At 39.1% G+C, this 15184-nt stretch overlaps 1 protein-coding gene across 5 annotated transcripts in view; it reads left to right on the forward strand.

Annotated features, from left to right (window-relative positions):
• Window positions 1–4346, forward strand: part of C14H7orf50 (chromosome 14 C7orf50 homolog) — a 133803-nt gene extending 129457 nt beyond the window's left edge. For all 5 annotated transcript variants that reach the window (XM_026116098.2, XM_064520206.1, XM_064520208.1 and 2 more), the window contains one exon: window positions 3147–4346. In XM_026116098.2, coding sequence (XP_025971883.2) covers window positions 3147–3329 — 183 coding nt within the window. In that variant the 3' untranslated portion in view covers window positions 3330–4346. The remainder of the gene's footprint in view (window positions 1–3146) is intronic.
• The last annotated feature ends 10838 nt before the right edge of the window (window positions 4347–15184 follow it).

Consider the following 15184-nt stretch of genomic DNA (forward strand, 5'->3'; position numbering starts at 1 on the left):
CTTTTCCTTCATCAGGACTGCAGTGAGGGCAGACCAGCTTCTTCTGAAAGTGTTTTCATACCCAAATCCACCTTCCTGTCCATTACAGAGTAAAATCTGTCGGATATCCGAGCATGACTACAATACAAAAGGAGACATGAGTTTCTTTCCTTCCTAAGCCACATCTTTGATCTTTTGATGTCACTTGGATGCCTACTGAAAGGCCATGTTTAGGGGTACATTAAATTTCCTAAACTGATATGCCTCTTTCTGTAAGAAATAAGTTGAGGTTCTTTAAATTTTACAGTCCTTTACAATGTCAATTTTATTTTAAGTCCCTTTAAAATCCATCTGCTGGTTGGCAGACAGCTACAGAGCCAAGTCTGTCCACCTACAGTGTGTATACTTCTTCAGGATCCCATATAAAATAAACACTAGATCTTTTATTGATCTTAGAGTCATTTGGCACAGCATCTTTAGGAAATAACTATATCAGTTGTCTTCAGCTTCTGGACTGAAAACCCCTGGAGGGGTTTCTGAAGCTTCCCAGGACGGTACCTGCAAAGCAAGCTCGCTGTCAGTAAGCCGAAGTTTTCTATGCCGATACCTGTATTTGCTTTGCAAAATATGTGGGCCTGTGCAAATCTGAAAACCCTTTTGAGTTACGGAATATAATTTAAAAGAGATAGCTGTCCTTTTCCTGCTATTTGTTGCTATTTCCTCCTTTTTCACAGTGGTACATAGCTGCTGAGCATTCGGGAGCTGACAGTAATCATTTTTCTTTCCAATACTTCCATTTGAGTCAGCTCCAATGGGTATTAGGTAGTTAGAACAGATGCAAGGTTGGTGTGTGAGGGAGAAAAATAAATGAAAAAGAGAGCAAGAAAAAGATCAAAATTGTTAAAAAAAAAAAAGAAAAAAGAAAAAAGAAAAAGAAAAGAAAAGAAAAGAAAAAAATCCAGTAAGCATCACTTCCGCTTGCCAGAGCCACGGTTAAAGGTCTTGATACGCAATTCCAAGCCTGCCAAAAAGCTGATCTTGGAGCAGGATTTTGTTCTTGCTTGTAAAAACCTTGCCAAGAGTCCTTGAAATTTTGGCTCTTGCAGTACTGTATTTTAAGGATTAAAATCTTGATTCCATTAAGTTTTTGCTGGTGTTTTGTATGTCCCTCTTGTCCAGTCCTTGCTATGGCCCTATTGTGTGTGTAAGTTAGGAGGAGAAAATATAATGCTATCTTGTTTACATGTCACTGTTTTGTAAGCTCTTGCTGAAATAAACTAAATTGTTGCATTAAGGAAAAAAATCAGACATTTTTAAGCACTTGGGCTGAGGGCTGAACGCTAAATGCTTTATAGGCCCCAGGCAGCCACACGTCTGTCTGCACATATAATCTTTCTAAGTTTGGAGTAGGCTTTTAATTGCCCCTTTAAGCGCTTTGCTTAAATGATACAATAATAACTGTAATTCCGCACAGTGAGATATGACTATATCAGGAGGTCTGAGAAAAAGAGGCATAAATTATGTAGATAATTTGGCTAAGGTTGGAACGTAGAAATGTTGCTAAGCTTTAAAGATCCAGTACTGAGTTTTTGTGTTAAAGGGGCACTATCACGCTGAAATGGTTTGTGTCTGAACATTTTTTGTATGTTATTAGTACCAGTTTACTATGAATAGAAGAGGTTTCAAAAATATAGCCATTTTTCACTATGTTTCAATGTGTTTGATTAGTGTGTTATAGCAACATTTCACATATAAGCAATGTTGGTATTACCATAAAGTTAATATTTTTTATATCTGTGTCATACAAGAGCATTCCTTGGAAGAATGAGAAGGTTTTCCATAGCATGCAAGTTCCAAGGCTGAATGTAGACTTTACTTTTGATTTACTACTTTGTAATATCCCTGATTGATTATGGCAGTGTTGGAATATTCTTTCTTCCTCCACTTTGGGAACGATAGAAGTTTTAGTGATCAAAGTTATGCTGGCAAACGATGACGGAGAAATAAGTTGTAAATTAAGTATCTGTTGAAGTTCTGTCTTCTCTGCAGTGTTGATACTTTGCAGAATTGAAACAGCCCTCAGTTAGCCTCCAGTCCTTTAAATACTTACATATGTGTTTAACTTGACGCATGTTGAGAAGGCCTTTTAAAGTTATATACGTGAAAGTGAACATGGAGGAGAATATTTGCCAGCTGAGGTCATTTCGACATCTCCTTATTGACAGGAGAAATATCCTTTTATTGGCTGTGGCTTGTGCCACAGATGCACAACATAAAGTTAAGATAGGCTTTGTTGTAGACCTGTTTGCCTAATACTGTTGAAAATACTTTGGTTTGTGGTTTAAAATACTGAATAAATCATTCAAAAATCTTTGCTAGATTAGTGCCAAGATAAATTTAATGCATTGATTATTTAAATTGTACATTGGATCAGTTAAGCTAAAATTTAACCTCTTACTAGCTAATTAGAAAGGAAGTGAAAGGCAGGGGTAATGCAGTTATAGGTGACTAAACTGCTTTTAATGTTAGACATGTTTGGTTAGAACAGCCTATCAGTTTTAGTCAGTGTGATTCAAAAATCATTTCCATATGCCTGAATTTAATTTGTTTTGCAAATTTGGTTCTCTCCCTTTGTAAAAGGATTCTGTCAAACTCACAAGCTATTGTTTGACGGTGGGTGGTATTGCATCTTAGCAAACAATTTTGGGCAGTGGTGAGGAGGAGAATCAGTATTATTAGTCTTTCTCAGCCAAATTCTTTCCTTAAACATGTGCATGCAGTTGTCACTTGAATTTAGTATGGTTTGCATACATGTATCCAAAAGTAGGATTTGGTTAGTGTTTTTTTCCTTCCAGCAACCCTTAAAGGCTTGAGATCATGCTCAGGGAGCGTTTGCGTTTGCTGATCAAGATTTCCACATCTGCTTAGAATTTGCTGTCAGAGTCGTTGCCCATCGGAGCACATGACAGTCCTCTCGTGATGGCCTGGCCCTCCTAACGGCTTCAACCTTGGCAAGAAACAATTCCTTTCAGAGGTGGGCGTTGATGGATGCAAAAGCCCATGCTGTTCCCATAGTAGTCTCTCAGGTGATCATTTGGCAGGATTGTGAAGGAGTATTGAGAGAGAAGAAAATAAAACAGTTCTTTTTTTTTCTTTTTTCCTTAAAGGTTCCAGACGAATATTTCACCATTTTACTGGATTATCTGCAAGGACTTAAAGGCAGTGCACGAGATGTAACTGTGCAGAAAGCTGAAGCTCTTATGAAAGAATTTGACAATTCAGATGCAGAAGATGCAAGCCTGGTGGAGAAGTGTGAGCGCATACGACAAGTTCTGCAACTGCTCTCCTGAAAGTGCTTGTGTGTCATGATGGTTGTCTCTGTTCCTGGTGGAGAGAAGGATTAATTAATTATAAAGACATATTTTCATAGAGAATCTTAATACTAAATTTTCAGGCTTTATACTCAGTTTTTTCCAATTACAATTATTTATCATGTGTTATGGTGAAAAAGTCAGAACAGCATCATCTTTGGGCCACAGACATGCCATTTTGATTAAGGGTAATCTTATTACATGTCTTTCGAAAAATAAACTGCTTTTTCTTGTTAGTTTTTCTCCACCTCTCCATGTAATTACTGTTAAATGAGAGGAGCTTTGCAGTTCTTAATAAGAAGACTAAAGCAACCAACAAAAAGCCTGGAGGTTCTTTAGGAATGGCAGCTTTTGCAGTGAACATACAGTACAGTGCTTGCTCAGCCAGCTGTAATCTATCACTTTCAGCTTTAGAAGCATGTCATTTGGATTTGGGAAAGATCATTTTCAGTCTGTTGAACACGGGTTGTATAACACAGTTGCTTATTAGTACTTTAAGTGGTGATCTGGAGATACTGTCAAGTTTGTAAGTTTTCCTTTTATATTTTAAAGTTTTCAAATGCTTTATGGCAACTGTTTAGATATTCAGATAATGTACAGATGAGAATGGATGAAATCTTTTGAACGTTTGTATTGAAATCATCTGATTGTACCTAAAGTTACTCTATGATGAGAAGTGCTGTGCTGCAACATTTTGTGTATAGCCTGCCAATATTACATTTTCATCTTTTGCTTGTAATTGTAGTCCAAAAGAGTTCATTTGTGTTCATTTTCTTTGACATGGGACATTTGTCTCTTATGAACGTGTTCAGAATGAGGCTTTCAAGTAAAGACCAAGGACATTAATTACTCAAAAGTTGGATGATTGGCTTATTTAATAACAGTTGTGTTCAGACAGCATTCTTGATCTTATTCTTTAGTGTTTCTGCAAACATTGTTCATACTGTATTAATAATAAGTATATGAAATGTGTACTATTTTAAAAGAGTGACTGTCCTTGGGAATTATGGCTTTAATTTGGATGGGTGATGGAGGGGAGGGTTTTTGATACACAGGCCAAATTTTTAAATAAGAAGCATTTGAGTGGATGTGACAGTCTTCACAGCCATGAAGTGTACAAATCTTTGAAAGTACAAACAATATTACTAGTAACAAATTATGTGTTCTGACTTCTTTAAGATCATATTTTCAGCCAAAAAGGATGAGAGATCCAGCATGCCCTACTCTAAAGCAGTAATTGTAATGGAGGTTAACACAACAGTGAGTAAAATACAGCAGAAGTGGCCAGCCTGTGGCCATGGAGCTGCCAATGGTTCATAAGCTGTTCAGGTGCTATTCCCATGCCATGGGGCAGCAGTTCGTTGGGGATGCAGAACTCCCACCCTCGGAGGGCAGATACAGTGTTGAGTTGAAGTAGTGATTTCCAAAGAGGCGGAAGAGATGATGGCACAGGTATGATACAGAAGCAAAGAAGACATTCAGAAAGGTATTACAGAAGATCATGAAGAGGAGTGTCGGGTGAGATGGTGCTGTGAGTGGAGAGTCAAGTCAACGGGGGAAAGTGAAGAGAACCAATGGCAGAAAGGTAGGAAGCCTGGGTTAGATAGAAATAGAGACTTTCACAAAGTTTGAGTACATTCAGGTGGAGGACCACCTTAATATTGTGGCCACCGATTTAAATTATGCTCTAAAAATGTTTCTTCCCCCATCCCCTTTTCCTTCTCTTTTTCTACCACTAGTAAGGTTACTAGTTGGAAGGATCTTTCTGAGACCCAAAGCTGTATAAAACTTAGCTCCTGGTACAAAAGCTGGAGAAAAGGATCTGTAATAAAAGGATGTGATACTGACATTAAGTGAACTAGCAAAAGATCTTTGCTTTTGTATTTTATGTCTGAGAATACGTAGTTGAGAAAAATTACTGTCACTCCAAGGGGAAGCTGATTCTTTTTTCTCTCCACATCAGGAAGGAATTTCTACGGGATGAAGTTTTCAAAGTGTCTTTTTGTGACTTTATGACTGCATTTGAAGAGTCATAGAAGATTGTTCTTTTCTTAGATATCTTCATGCTGTCTGTTAGGTAATTGGAAATCACTACTTTTGATTTCTCTATCACATAAAAACGTGGTTCTGCATTGTGCCCTTATTATGCATTGTAGTTCAAAAACACAAACACATTGCAACCATTTCTTGGAAGAGACTTGTAATAAAGATTGTAAAGGTAAGATCCAGGCAGAAAAGATGTGAACCTTTTATAGTGAGTTTGACATAGTTGTCAAGCTTTGCATTTTCTGGACCTTAGTTCATATGCAAGTGTTGACAAAAACTGTAAGAAGAGAGACTTTCTAGATCATGAATTGATTTCTAGATCATTAATATTTCTTTTTACAACAATTAATCTTAAAAGCATGTGGGGACTGCTAATATTTGGAAGAGAACAATTAGAGCCTCTCACAAGTGCAGTAACAGCCCTCTGTGCAAGATCTTGCTCTGCTCTCTCTTCCTCAGCTGCAGTTCCAACTTTCACTTCAGTGCTACCAGTTCCTGGGTGAAGGGAATAGTCATCAGCCTTCCAATACTTCTTGCAGTCATGGAAAATTCAGAAGCTAAAAGCTAAGGTAATTGTTGCTATGGCTGAGTTTGTCAAAGCAAAGTATGTTATCTGCCGTGTGTTTTTCAGTGTGTGGTACTGTTCAAATGTCGCTGGTGTCTAGAAGCTGGGTAACGGGCTTGTAAAACTTCTGCTTTATATTGTTACTGTATATTTCTTGGATTTCAAAGCTCCATGTGAAATATTTTAATTATTTTAATATTTCTTATACTTGATGTCATAATGTAAACAGAAAAGGACATTTAATGGCATTTCACTCTTTTACTTTCCTTGAAAAGTCTTTTTCTGGTTGGCAAGGAAGTCATCTTCAGAACACCCACCAAACACAAAAACAAGCCCATTTTGGGGAGGTATGTATTGTTAGGCCCATTGTACAGGTGAGATTGTGAGGACCCAGGCGGTTTACCCAACATGATGTGCAAATGTGATAGCATCTCTGGCAATCAAATTCAGTCTCTTCCATATGCTAGTCACCTGGGCAGCTTCTGCTTCCTGCTCAGCTTGGCATTATAATCTAGGAATTTACATTGCATGATGAATAAAGACAGCAAGATTTCCTCCATGATTTGTTTTAAATTCTTAAGTGTATAATTACCGTTATTGAGTTCCTGTAGCTGGTCTAAGCTATGCAGGAAGATGTAATCTGTCGCTTTATTCACTTTGGTTTGTCATTTGGTCACTTAGAATTTTCAAATCTAATGGCATTTGTAGCATAAGCAATCCTATGGATACAGATAGGGCAAAATCATGACTGTGCCTCCGTTTAAATCAGTCTGCTGTGTTAATAAAAATTGGATCCGTGGCTAGAAGAAATAGTGTGTACAGACTGACAAATTACATCTTCATCTGCCTACTCTAATTGTCTTCTAGCTGGGTTAATCTGTGTTGTGGAGCTCTAACTAGAAGAATTCATATCCTAAGAGAATGCTGAAGTCAGGACTTCTAGGCAAAATAAAGAAGTATTAATTACTCAAAATTGCTTAAAGCTGGAGCTATGCCTCTAATGGCAGTACTAATTACTCAAAATCTGACAATGTAAAAGCTCCCCCTAATTTGGCTGATCTTTGTTATGGATAGTAAATCTTGGTTCTCCACTGTCTGCCCGCAATTTTAATTTGTTATCAACATTGTAAAATTACTGAGTAAATGAATTCTCTATCCATATTTGGAAAGAATATATTGTAGTTGTTGAATGTCTAGTTGTTTCCTTCTCCCCTCCCACTGGAGCGTAGCTCTGTTTCATTGTTGTTAATTTAAAAACAAGGTGACTCTTGGCGCATCTCCCCTCATTTCAGTTAGTTTAGAAATTCACTTTGATTTTGAGGTTTTGGGGGTTTTTTGCTCTTGGCACTGAATAAAACGAAGTAACAAACATTAAGATCACATTTCTGCAAATGAAAAAAACAATGATAAATGAAATTTAAGTTGTGAAGTCAAGCATTCAGAAAATTATAAAACATAAGAATGGAAATTGTCTATGTAATCTTAATTTTGCTCCTTCATGCATATGTAGTATGATGCAACCTCTAATTGTGTCATCATATACTGTATTTTTCATAGCGTATAACTGAGAAGTCAATTATTTAGTGTTTTCCTTGCAACTCTTACATTATTCTCATTTTCAAAATCTAGGTCTACAAAGTAATATTAAAGCTACAGAAGTAACTTTACTGTGTGGATTTGATCATGCAAGGATGAAATAAGTAGGAAGTTTCCTATTGACTTCATTTGGCATAGTATCTGGTCATAGACATTTCATCACAAATGTTCCCTTAAAACATTTTTAAAAGTTCTGAATCATTTATAGTCAAAATACTGAATTGATGTTACTTAATTTAAATCCAGTTTTGTTGACATAAAACTTTCCAGTGGTTTATTCTGGTTTAGCCTTGGGTTTCCTTTTATGTCTTCCTTTCTGTACAGCTGAATGAACTACTTATTTCTGTCCCTGCAAATAGGGATATTAGTTGTTTACAGTGATTCCAGTCGTACAAGGGCACAATTAAATATCCTTGCCATTGCAGGGCAAGCTTGTTTTAGCAGTTTTATAATTACACTCTATTTTAAATTCTTTATAAGAATATACATAGTGACAATTTAAAATGGTCAAAAATAATTATTTTTAAAATACTTTTTTACTGCAAAGAACGGGGAATACCAAATTAAATAAAACTAATGAACAAAAGGTGGGGGAAGGCCAAAGCACACAGTGGTTTATCTTTCTGTGTCAAAACAAAGCTGAATAAGAAGCTTGTGCTACTAAGGAAAGTTTGGCTGGTGTTACGGACACAGAGGGAGGGACCTTAGAATAAAAACAGAAGAATAGTCATACAGTTGCAGTTACTGATTTTTTTCCCTACATGCAGAAAATTTTTGGCATTCCACAACAAAACCCACAAAACACCTACGTCAAAAAGTTAAATAGGTTTCAAAATCAAATACTTAAAGGTCAAGAAATGCCACGTGTATAAAAGTTGCCAGAAGAATTTTAACTCTACCTCTTTATGCCTCCAACCTGGATCCTGAATGAAGGGGGACTGTGTTAAAAAAGAAACAAAACCCACAAAGTATGTGATCACGTAATTAAAGATCGTTACCATTCACCCTTGTATTCACATCAAGATGGAATTAAGTTTCATGTAGCTTTAACTATTCCGATTTTTTTAAGAAAGGGGGTAGATAATTGAAGTACCACAAAGCCTTTTGCTGTTCTAGCATTCATCTGTTCTGCTCGTGGTCCCATGTGCATTTTATCCAATATACTGTGTTGTCTAACGAAGATTGTAAGCCTCTGGACACACGATCTGTCACTCTCATTTGCTTACAAATAGCTAGGCCTAGTTGTGGCACTGTGGAAATAATCATTTGCTCTTGGGCTGCTCCAGGCCCAAAGAAGAGCTTTAAATGCTTCCCTGTGCCCTTCTAAGTTGTCATGTTTTGCTGTAGAGGCTTTGGCAGCTTCCTTTGTATCAGCCCGGCTTTCTTAAGCTCCGTGAAATTGCCCAAATCCAGCGCAGTGATGCTGCTTGTGGAGTTTGCCAAGTGAGCGGTGGCATTTGGAGAGGGGGGGCTGCAGGATGGCAGCTGCTCAGCGCACAGCTTGATGCCTTCCTGGGCCTGGGTGCCCATTTTCCGGCTTGGGCTGTTGAGAGTTGCAACCGGTTTATTTATCTACTCTTAGTGGGTTGAATTTGACTAATCAAACTGATTTACAAGCTATTTGAGCATATTCAAAGCTTAAGCTACAACTGTGGTGTTTGTCTGGTAGCACAGATGCATGTAAATCGATTTTATGAATTTCTCGAAAGATAGTGCTCTTTATTAGAAGCAGAAGCTCTTGCAGGATCCTGGAAATGGCTGACCAGCACCCTGATTTACCTTGTTAAATAAGACCGATCTTTCCACGAGCTGTCATAAATACATGCTAGCAGATAGATGTGACTACAGACAGCCAAGAAACCATGTATGGGCATCAAACATCCTAAGGGCAAGAATGACAGTAGGGAATGTAACCTCCTGAAGCTGCGTGCTTTTGGTTAAGGCAAAATGCCACCTGGCACAAATCCTGGCTGCCATAAGTTTAAAAATAACAAATAGTATCCCTGTTACATAAGGAAATCTTTTTTCCTTGTTTAATTGGGCACTATGATACACAGAAAAGAATAAATATGTAGCTTCTCTGAACTCTTACTTGTGGCTACTGTTTAGGGCCAAAACAACTAAAAATACCACAGTTGATTCTAAACAGGACCTTGTATACAAACTACTGGTATTAAACAGATGAAATCTGTGTGTAAGTCTAATGTCTAAGCATGCTTAATAGCAGCATAAAACCAGTTCATCACACTAGTGACACCTCAGACCCAGGAGAAGGACTTCTAGTCCTTCTTGTGTTGATCACATTACTTATGAATACCTTCGAAGTATCTGTTCAAAGCGATCTGTAAACGCCGTGGATGGCTGCAATCTGTCAGTCAAGTTCTGCTGCTTATTACAGTAGAATAGATAATGGAGCAGCTCTGTTGAAGCTATTGTGGATGTGCGATGATGCAAGTTACATTGAAACTCATCCTAGAAGTATGAACTGTATTCACCCACCTCACCCGCGTGCCTATGGAGCCTGCAGATCCTTGCAGTACCAGGGAGGAAACAGCTGCCTCCTTTTCTCTTGAAGAACTGGCAGAGTTTACATCCCTTATGTTGGGCAGAGGAAGGCACTGGGCGCAGACCAAGAGGGAAAATCTGCTGCTGGGGGAGTTACCCAAGAGGGATGTCTCACTTCCCATGGCTAGAAGCGGGGAGAAAGCAGGGCTCGTAGGAAAGGCATATACTCTGGAATGCTGAAGTTTTCTTTTGAGACCTACAGATCGCCTTCTCCTTGTTCTAGTCACACGCAACATGAGATGCCATTAGTGATGAATCTGCAGTCTACGTTTAAGCCAAATTCTTGTGTTTCTGCAGAAGCTTTGCTTGAGTGAGGACTGCGTAAGTGAATACCTATCTGCAGTTAGAGAGCACAGCTCTGCTTGTGCTTGTCATCGCCTGGTAGGTCATGTGGCTGTGATGCCTTCTAGGTCAGCACAATCTTTACATAGTAACCCTTACAAACATGTTTTTGAAGCTTCCAATGCTTGTTATAAGCAGGACTGTTCTTCAGCTGATTGTCCTCACACTTCTATTCTTGATCCTGTGGTTTACCCACAGCATCTTCCATGTCCCTGAGACAATCTACTGTCCATCCTTTAGTGAAAAACTGCTTTCTGGTGCTTGCCACTTCAGCTAGGATAGTGGAAGGCATTTGGGATCCTCAAGGCCTGTATATATCATATTCTGTAAGAAGCAATTTATCTTTACAGTTCATTCCAACTTCCTTTCCAAGGGAGGATTTCCATCTCAGTCATCTTGGCTCTTCCCCAGGGAGATGTCCCATCAAGCAAATTTAGACCTTATGTTCTAGATGTATAGTGACCTTTTAGTTAGAAGAGATGATGCCAATCTGGGCTTCATCCCAGACAGCTTGTGGCTTTTAGAAAGAAGGGGAGAGGGCAAACAGAGATTATTTAAATCCTTAAACTGCCTTAGATGACTAAAAAGAAACCTTTGAATAAAAGGGTGCTCTGATAAAACTTGTGAGCATCCGCCTCTTGTTGGGGTACAGTATTTACATCTGAAATATGCCTACATGCTTCCCAGCATTCAATGTCCTGCGAATGCCCTTCTGGGGCTAGCTTAATCCCCTTGGAAAATGGGTTGGGCTGAGCCACAGGGAGGACAGAGCCTGCACAGAGTGTTAGTGCTTAATAGCTATTCCGTGATAGTGTTCTCAGCTATTTCTTCATATAAATAAACACTTCTCCACCAAATTACTGAGTGGCTAATGAAACCACTCCACTCTTTGTACTATTTGGCTACAGTGGTTCGAAGGGTAACCAGGGTGAAAGTACAGTCACAGTGAAATGCTGCTCTTAAAAATTATGGTTTTCATATACAGTCCATATAGGATGCACACCTCAAAACAATCACAGCTGCTTATTAACAAGTATGTTATTGTCAAAAAGAAAAAACTTCACATAATTTTAATTTCCAATATATTTAATGTGCTGTTTTGTCACAGAGATGGAAAATCTGCAGTGAGCAGACACTGACATTACGCATATTGCACCAGCGTCCTCGCTTTGCTTCCTGTACAAGGTCCTGAGCAGGTTATAACTCACTTTAATTAATAAACGGAAAAGCTCAGCTGACTAAATTAGCAAAGATGGTGATGAGGAAAACAGTTCATCAAAGTTAGTGCTGAAGCTGGCTTTTATTTCAAAATAGGTCAGGAATAGCTTTTTGGTTTCTGAATCTGTAATATTTACACAAAACTCATCAAAAACAATCACCTGTGCAGCAATTTAGCATGAAAGAGCTTTCTGCACTAGATTGTATCACATTACTTTTCTTTTCAACAGCCAAGTGTGTAAACTGTAGAACATAGTATGTGTAAGAAAAACTACAGTCAAGTTGACAATTATTTCCAGAGATTGGCTCAGTCTTAGAAAATATTCATTGGCTCTCTAAAAAATCCAGGGATTCCCCTCTGCTTTCTAAATCCTTTTTGATATTATTTCAGCTGTCTTTGGACAAAGGAGGGAAAAAAAGTGACCACAGAGAGATCAAGAGTACATCTTTAACATTGTTTAATGAGAAAATACTGACTTTTGTTGAATTACCCAGTTAACACAGAGCAGACAGACTCTCGGTTCTTTTTTACATTTTCAGTCTTTCGGTCTCAGTGGAAGATGCGGCTCGCTGAAACGTGGCAGGTGAGTAGGGGTTTATGCCCTTTCTTACTTGAGTGTTACAGATGGTTGCTACTCAAAGACAGGAATGAAGGGAATGTGGCAAATGCAGTCCTTTTACAAACAGTAAAAAGTACATCTTACATACTTTTCCGCTCTACTTGTGCTGATATTCTCCTTTCTTTTTAGTAGAACTGTATTTCATACAATAGAAGGTATCTGTCAGCCTTTATTTGCATCATTGCTGTGGCAGTGGGTCTTGTATACCTCATAAAATTGCTTAATAGTCAAATTAAACTTTTGACCTGCTATACAGCTGCAAGCCACTGGTGTTTTGAATTCTCGGCAGGAACGCTTTGGAGGATATCCTGAGGAATCCAGCGTTACTTCTGATTTAGGCAGCTGAATGCAGGTAATAGCGAATGCAAGCTTGTACTTCGGACACTTTAAACAAAGCAAACTTCACTATAAGGTTGAACTGTGTGATTGATGATTGAAAATGGTAATTACAATATGCATTCCTTGATGTCAGAAGTCAAATAATTTGCTGATACTTGCATTTTTTTTCAGAGAAGTGAAACTATTTCCAGGTCACTCACTGGCAGGAAGATAATTGTTGGGCCCATGGAACTTTTTTACTGCAAAGATTCAAAAACAAGGTACCGAGTTCTGCTACTGCTGCCCTATGAATTAGAATGTGCTGTAACATTTCCAGGTGATTTTTTGAATATTTGGAAATGATAAAAGAAGTGTCTCAGAGGAAGGAGGACAGATGGGTCAACTGGCTTATCTAGAAAATCCTGTCTTTTCTCTCAGACATGACCTTTACCTAGGTCATCTTATCTTTCTTGCAACCCAACTAGAGCATTATTAAGGGCACCTACTTCCCTTGAAATGGATTGAAAATCCAGCTCAAGTCATTTTATGGATACAAGAAAGTAAAATGCTTATAGTCCTGTTCTGATTGTCAGGATGCTAAGGCTATAATTCAAGTCATTAGGCTTAGTATATAAAGCCCTTCATAATCTAAGCCTTAAGAATCTGAAAGGTCACTTACTTCAAATAATCCTGAACAGTAGATGTGAAACACTATTGGTGACTGTTTTGATCCTAAAGCAGCTCTTAAAAAAATTGGCATCTGCCCCAAAAGCATATGCACATTATTTCAGTATGATCCTAGAGGACATGCAAAGAATAAGCAGCTTCACTCTCGCACAACATGATGCAACACAGACTTTTTAAAAAATTATTTTAATAACTAGATTGAAGGAATAGGCAGTTTGCAAAAGGCTTTGAACATGCACCCTCCTCTGGCTACAGTTTCCAGCGGAGAGATCTCTGCTGCAGACAGCTCATCACCAAGGTCTCCAAAATCCCCCCTGAGATCTGCCAGTGTTGCTGTTTGTGTAAATAATATGAGCAAAGGTGGCTTAGGTGATTGAAACAGCAGGACTTTGCTCATCCCCTGATTCTGGCAGCACTGAGCTAGAAAGCATTCCTGCAGAAGACGGCAACATGTGGCAGGAGGTGCTGCAGCTGGCGTTGGGCAGGCGTGTGGGCTGAGAAGGTCCACCCGGCAGGCACCACGTAGCCGTGGCCCAGCCATGGCAGCCCGCAGGGGTCTGAAAGGCAGCGGCTTTGCCGAGAAGCCCTGAAAGGGAGTTTGGTGCCTGGCAGTGCAGGATGGCCCCGTGGAAGGGAGCACCTGCGCAGTTTTGTGGGAGGGAAGGACGAGGGGCAGAGGCAGACCTCCAGGGCGCCAGGAGACACATGGATTGATGGGGTGGATTGCATGTGAGGTTCAGCACACGCTTTTCCATGTTGCACTGAGGGAACCAGTTCTTTACCTAGTTTCTTAACCTCTCCTCAGGAAGATGCCAGACAGGTAAAGTAATGAAGGATAGGTTATGTTTAACCCTTTTATGGGACCACTTCGAGTGTCCCCTCTTGATACCTGACACTCCTCTTGATCCATGTCTTTGTGCTGAAGGGGGGGATGCCTGGCGGGAAGAGGACTGGATGACTTTCCTTTTTGATATATCCTTGCCTTTCAATTTGCTCAGTATTTGGAGTGATTTCATCCTCATATTGTATTTATTCTGTGATGTTCTGGATATGGTTAGTTTTGTACCCTGAAGGGCCTACTTTTCCATTATATATTAATATATAACTTCTATTAACATCAAGGCATGGTGCATGCATAAAGGAGCACTGAATAGCTAAATTGTATTTAAATACCTGTGACCCCTTGGCTTTTCCATATAGAATGATTATTAATACTTTGTCCTTGCCGTGTTTCATCTGAGGACCCTGCCACACGATGCATAGCTGGGGAGGTCTGATCATCCCTTTATTACAGAAGGGAAAAACAGAGGGAAAGAGATTAAAAGATTTGCCAGCAACACAGAGCAATCAGTGGCTGTGCTGAAAATAGAAGCCAGGCTCCTGGTTTCCATTTCCCAAATCTGGCCTCTAGACAACACTACTATATTAAAAATGTAAATGCAGATATAGAAAATAATTCCTTCTCAAACCTTCCCCACTAACATTTTGCCCTTTTAACTCTTTGCCTCACAGAATAAGCTGGTAGCCTGGCACTCGGATCAAAGTCTCGGTAACCAGATGGGCTGTACTCACTGAATAGAGGGCAGGAAGCAGGACAGAACCACCAAAGCCTCACAGTGACCAGAAAGCCCATGGCAGAAGGTGGGAGGACGTTTGTGTCTATTTTGAGACAGAAAAGTATTCAGTAGCTGCAGGCTACTGTTCAAAATATTTTGATCGCTGTATTTAAGCAAGCCAAAAGTGATATTGTTGGGATAGTCAGCAAGTCAACCTTTGTATTCTAGAAAATATTCTCTCTTCTAATATGCCACAGATATGAAGCTGGCAGTTTAAGAACATGCTGGCATTTTAACTATTTGCTATTAAATTTGCAGATG

The sequence above is a fragment of the Dromaius novaehollandiae genome, chromosome 14, assembly GCF_036370855.1.
Source record: "Dromaius novaehollandiae isolate bDroNov1 chromosome 14, bDroNov1.hap1, whole genome shotgun sequence".
NCBI lineage: Eukaryota > Metazoa > Chordata > Aves > Casuariiformes > Dromaiidae > Dromaius > Dromaius novaehollandiae.